The sequence below is a fragment of the Octopus bimaculoides genome, chromosome 4 (assembly GCF_001194135.2).
Source record: "Octopus bimaculoides isolate UCB-OBI-ISO-001 chromosome 4, ASM119413v2, whole genome shotgun sequence".
In the NCBI taxonomy this organism is placed as follows: domain Eukaryota; kingdom Metazoa; phylum Mollusca; class Cephalopoda; order Octopoda; family Octopodidae; genus Octopus; species Octopus bimaculoides.
The window spans coordinates 56,475,001-56,481,530 of record NC_068984.1 but is presented as its reverse complement, the minus strand read 5'-3'; the positions used below and the strand labels follow the sequence as shown (position 1 = coordinate 56,481,530).

The 6,530-nt window shown below is 35.7% G+C and overlaps 1 protein-coding gene across 3 annotated transcripts in view; it reads right to left on the bottom strand.

Moving 5' to 3' along the window:
* Window positions 1-6,530, bottom strand: part of LOC106874712 (activin receptor type-1) — a 74,683-nt gene that overhangs the window by 10,238 nt on the left and 57,915 nt on the right. For all 3 annotated transcript variants that reach the window (XM_052967084.1, XM_052967083.1, XM_052967082.1), the window contains 2 exons: window positions 6,107-6,287; window positions 2,961-3,157 (listed from right to left, as the gene is read on the bottom strand). In XM_052967084.1, coding sequence (XP_052823044.1) covers window positions 2,961-3,157; window positions 6,107-6,287 — 378 coding nt within the window. The remainder of the gene's footprint in view (window positions 1-2,960; window positions 3,158-6,106; window positions 6,288-6,530) is intronic.

The following is a 6,530-nucleotide window of genomic DNA, read 5'->3' as shown; positions in this document are numbered from 1 at the left end:
TATATATATATATATATGTATATATATATATATATATACATAAAATCATCAATATTTTAATGTCTACTTTTCCATGCTTGATATTTTTGGAGGCAACTTCTTTTTAAAGCTGGATGCTCTTCCTGTCACCGACCATCACCAGTGATGTTTTCACCTAGGCTGGACATGTTTCACGAAAAATTGCAAACAAGTGGCACTACTTCTATGATGGTAGTGTTTACTTACAATTAGCACACTATGTCAAGACAAGGAGACACACATACCAACAACAGGCCTCTTTTTCAGTTTCAGTTTACTAAATTCACTTCTAATGCTTTGGTGAGCTTGAAGCTATAGTTGAAGACACTTGTTAGGTGGGATGCACACACAGACTGAACTGGAAGCCACATAGTTTAGCAATAAAGTTCTTAACTACATAGCTATGTCAGTGCATATATAAGCGATGCAATTTGTTACAGAAAATACATTTTAAGTTTGAGTTCATGCCTAATGAAATAATTAAGCAATCAGACAATATACATTGGCCAAAAGTGTTGAAATGTTCTGGATAAAGGTTTCCAGTAGCTGCATGCCGACAGAGGGAGGCAGATTAAAAGGGGCACAATTCATAAATTTAAATGAGTTCTTTCCCTTTAATGGCTGGAAATACCAATATAACCTTGCTGTTGTTCTTTACGCTTATGTTCTGCTTGTTAAGGAGGAAACCAATATCCAACAGGCAATAAAATCATCATACCACAAACCCATTCCTATTCTCTTATACATTCACTTTGTGACATGTCATCACCCAGCTGACACTTGTTCTTGTCCCTCTATCATATTTTAACCTTTCAACACCTTATAAACAATCATCTCCCTCAATACTATATCCCAATTCAGTTGAGAGGTTTTGTCTTGTGAGTTACTTGGTGACCTCACTTAAGCCAGTGCCATGGCAAAAAAAAAAAAAACTGATACACATTGTAAAATGGTTGGCATTAGGAAGGACATCCAGACATAGAAATCATGTCAAAGCAGTCACTAGAGTCTAACCCAGTCCTCTGGCTTATAAGATCCTGTTGAACTGTCCAGCACATGTGAGCATAGAAGACAGTTCAACATATATGGAGGATTCATTTAGATCAAAACAGAAAGGGGAAAAATTTACTTGATTATGTAAAAACGTAAATGATATGTGAAGAGCAGGTGAAAATTACATGTAGAATTGTATAAATAGATGGTAGTAACAAATTTCAATTTTCTCTAGACACTGTCAAAGTGCTAACATTTTGTAAAAATTTTAAACATTGCATTTAGATAGAATAATGAAAGATTTTTTTTTTCTTTAATATGAGGTGTTTCTCAACTGGAAAGAAATTGTATTTTTTGGTCCAACCTTTAAAAAGCCTGCACATCTCAAAGATTTTCTAGTTGATACTGAAATCATTAGCATATTCTTTCAAAGGCAAGATATTATGCAATTTTGCTACATACCTCTATTCTTTTGTATGCCCAAATAAAGAAGTATGGCTGAAGTACCATTATTAAAATTTACCTTTTGTCATATCTATGTAGTGTTTTGGCATTACATCAAAGTTTGGTGAAGATAACTACTACCTCAGAATTATGATGGATTGAATGGACATGCACTAATATTCCTGCATGTAGAGATAGCCTTAATAATTTACTAGTGATTAGATTCTTCATATTAATAGTATAATGGAAACTCAGTTTAAGAATGTTTATATTAAATATCTTTTTGTAACTATAGTTAATAGAGAAATGCTTATCAACTAACACTAGTAATTTCTTGGTAATATTGGACATAATATTAAACAAAAAAAAAATTATTTTGATTAAAAAACGAAGTAAACCAGCTGATCAAACAGCATTTCATCTTAGTCTGAAAAGGCAGGGATTAAGAACATGAATCATCTTGTTTTTGGATCCACTAGACTCTAATACTTAACTATAGCTGGGGGCCTGCATAACCAAAATTATTGTTATATGACAAACTAGATATCCTTTAGCTAATATTATTTATTAAGTTTAAAAAATTACGGGTGGGTGACTAAAGTCTATTTTCTAGAAAGGACCCAATACACATACACACACAATAAACCTCCATTCAGTTTCTGTCACAAATTCCAATCACAAGGTATTGGTCAACTGGAGTTTATGGTAAAAGCCACTTACATAGAGTTGGGCATAATTGGAATCAACTTAGAACCACATAGGTGTGAAGTAAACTTTTTAACTACATAGTCATACTGTACCCAAGATTGTAGTCAGGTTTTGAACAGTTAAAAAGTGCCACTCCCTAACAGTTGAGGGAACCCGTGGAAGAGGTAGGCCCAGGAAGACCTGGGCTGAGGTGGTGAGGCAAGACCTTCGAACATTGGGCCTCACCGAGGCGATGACTACTGACCGAGACCTTTGGAAATGTGCTGTGCGTGAGAAGACCCGGCAAGCCAAGTGAGATCGTTGCCAGGGCCCCTGGACTGGCTCTTGAGCGGGTGGCACATAAGATGTACCATCCTGAGCGTGACCGTTGCCAGTACCGCCTGACTGGCCTTGTAGGGTTTTCGAGCGAGATCATTGCCAGTTCCCCTGGACTGGCTCTTGTGCGGGTGGCACATAAAAGACACCATTTCGAGCTTGGCCGTTTTCGTGCGGGTGACATGTAAAAGCACCCACTACACTCTCTGAGTGGTTGGCATTAGGAAGGGTATCCAGCTGTAGAAACTCTGCCAAATTAGATTGGAGCCAGTTGTTGCCATCCGGTTTCACCAGTCCTCAGTCAAATCGTCCAACCCATGCTAGCATGGAAAGCGGACGTTAAACGATGATGATGATGATGATGATGAATTCTTATGACCAGTATTCAAATACATTACACAATCTCAATTTGATTTTTTATTTTTTTATTTTTTATAATAATAAATGGATAAAATATTTCAAATTGAATAAATTCTGCTTACCTTCAGTGAACTCTTCTCATCCTTGCTAGCTTTACGTTCACTATCTTCTAAAAGGTATGGTTCTCGTGCACCAAAATCCTCCATTCGACATTTGTGCTTCCATCGAATATAAGCAATGAAAGCCAGTATTGCAGCATTAAACAGAGCAATAACTATGAGGATGCTTAATAGAAGCACAAGTGAAGGATTCTTTACCGCTGTTTAATGAAAGAAACAAATATTGTTTAGAGAAACGGAATGGTTTTAGAATACTAGTTGACTGTTGACAAATACAAGTTGTATTAGGCTAGAGCTACAAGAACATAAATAAAACAGGTAAATGTAAGTCTCTATTTTATTGTTCACTGTTCTAACAACCAGAGTTGAAACTTTGTTTCCAATTGTAATTTTATACTGGACGTTATGTAAATTGTTTTTTATTATTAACTTCAAAAATATCAAATACAAAACTGGTTAGATTTTGTGAAGTTGATTAATGACAAGGAAATCTATGACTAGATGTAAGAAGTTATGAGTATATATATTTGGAACTATTCCTGCTGCACCAACTGTCCTTGAGAAATAATTCACTGATTCATGTAATTGAATGGTATGGAGAAACTATTTCATATGAGCTATAGTTATTATATTAGAGTCCTTTTAAAGTTAATTTTTTTCTGTTAGCTCTAGTTGTATTATAATTTTCTTTCAGTTTCTCAAAATATTGTTTATCCAAACAATACTTAATATTTATTGTTGTGCAATACAGAAACAGAGTTTGGTTGTCATTTAAATAACTTCAGTAAGATTTCTATCAAATTTAATATAAGTCTGACAGTCAAAAAAAAAAAAACATTTGGTGATGACTTTTCATATAGAATTATGGAAGCAATTCATTGTTGTCATGTATTTGTATGCTTTGCAGCATGATGACACTACAACAAAAGGCTTCCAGATTAAGCGAGTTCTCCCATTAAATGAATCCATAGCACTACTTCATTTGGATTTCCTCACAGCACTTTCTTGGCAGAGATATTGGGGTGATTTGCTATTGCCTTCCCCAACTGAACGGCCATTGACCCACAAGGAGCTTATCCAACCTCCTCACAAGAGTAGCAAGCTATTCAAGTGGAAGAGCTAGTTTAGTTGTTGACCACTTGACCGTGGAACAAGTAGTTCTGGTTTACATGGTACCAGTAGCAGGTCTCATCAGCCTGTGATGAGACAATCCCTGACCTGACTATACGAAGCAATTACAAAAGAATTCAAATTTTCAGTGATAAGAATATAGGCGAAACAAACGTAGTGGGGTTACATTATTGTAGTGGAAATTCCATCTATTTTACTCCATATTTTAATATGGAGTAAAATAGATAATTTTCCTAGAAACAAGTGGAACTTTGAAATACATATTTACACATCACACAGGGAGAACCAAGTACAAAATAGAAAATTTTAAGATGTCATAACATTTTGTGATGTTAATATGAGTGGTGATTAGATTAAAATGCAATCTATTCTGAATACTTACTTAGGGTAAATGATAAGACTTCTTTGTCCCACTGTTAAGGCACAGAGAAACCACTTCAGTTCTATAGAGTATTGGATCATTATAACAGGAGAAAAGCCTGTTCTGGCTGAATTATAACATATTAACTAGAACAGGATATAACTTCATGAAACAACTATTGGTATTTAGCCAGTGAAAGAGGTGAGTTGGCAGAAATTATAAAAGAGCTGGATTGCAATCTTTATGGAAAAGTGTTGCAATCTTTATGGAAAAATTTCAATCCAATGAAAGCAGAAAAGAATCAAGTACTCAAAAACTGATACACATCATCTACATCGCAATGAAAGTAATACAAACGGTAAAAATCATCACAAGTAGAACAAAGGAATTCTCACAATGTAGTAGAAACAACATAGCAGAAACAATCATGTTAAAAAAAAAACTGAGTCATCACAACAAACCAAAAATATGTGGAGAGAGAAAAAAGACAGAAACGATGACCATGCAAGAACCAACATGAAACAACTATTCAAAGCCTCACTACAACAAAAACATATTCCTGTTCTAACACATAATGATATGTAACAGAACAACACACATTACAACAGAGTGGGCAGAAGAAAATCAAACTAAAAGAAATGACCACAAAATATGAAAAACAAATCAGCAAGGACCAGTGGAAATATCTTCCCAAAATACAAATAAACAAGACATGGCTGTGTAGTTAAGAAGTTTGGTTTGCAACTGTATGGTCTTAGGAGTGATCCTACTGTGCAGCACCTTGTGTTAGTGCCTTTTCCCATAGCCTCAGACCATCAGAAGACTTGAGAATGAAATTTGGTAGAGAGAAATTGTGCAACAGCTTGCTGGAGGGATCATTCTGGTTTATGGAAGATATAACCTGTAACTTGGTTTAACACTCCTACCTGACTCAAAGATGACTTTAGTGGAGGCTACTGTGCTGCAAGTATTTGAGCTAGGTGCCCAATCTGAGGATACCTTCCTCCATACAATTATAAAGGTCTTGTAAAGGGTCTTGACTGCTGCCCTTTCTCCTCTAAGTCAGTGCTCTGCAACGGGTATGCTGCGGCACACTGGTGTATCATGAGATGATGCTAGGTGTGCCACAAAGACACCTAACACAATTTTTTCCATATACTTTTAGTTATATTCTTAGTTCAGGTGTGTCGCTGAATTTTGAAAAGAATATAAGTGTACTTCAAGTGAAAAAAGGTTGAGGAGCACTGGTCTAATTCAATAAGCTAAATACAACTAGAACTCCCAAGAAATTCTTTCCAGAGAAACAAACCCAAACTTGAATATTGTAAGTAACCTAATCTATTCAGTTGTCTTAGCAGTAATGAGGAACAGGAACACTGGGTTCTTTCAACAAGAAATGCCCTCTTGCTAAAATCACGAGAAGTATTTTTTATAATCATAGTTGAAGTAGTGAAGTTGTTCTTATAATCATTGTTGGACAGGTACTAATAAAAAGAACTACTGATAATTTGAGCAGATGACTATAAAGTATCAAATACTGAGTACCATAAAAAGCATCAACATCAAATCTAGTTCTCTACTAGCTGCACCACCACTACAATAGCAATACATAGCAATATCAAATAAAACAAAAAATGTTTTAGTGTACATAAATTACCTGCAGTAGTTTCAGGAGGTAGTGAGAGGGTCGTATTGGTGTTGCACCAACTTTCATTGCAGCATTCAATTAAATACGTGACACTCTGACTTGGGTTGCAACTAAGCAGTTCTGGTCGTTCAGTGCAACCTTTTTGATGGATTACTTCCCCATCTCGCTCACGAGTGACGGAAGAAAAACACTGTAAAGAAGGTTGGAGATAAATTTATTGACAAGAATTTAAAACATGTATAATAAAACTATTACAACTACACCCCCACCTCCTACATCCTTTTATTTTTTTCTACAGTAAGGTTTGTATATTTGTTTCTTTCTGCGCTGGTGGCACGTAAAAGCACCCACTACACTCTCGGAGTGGTTGGCGTTAGAAAGGGCATCTAGCTGTAGAAACTCTGCCAAATCAGATTGGAGCCTGGTGCAGCCA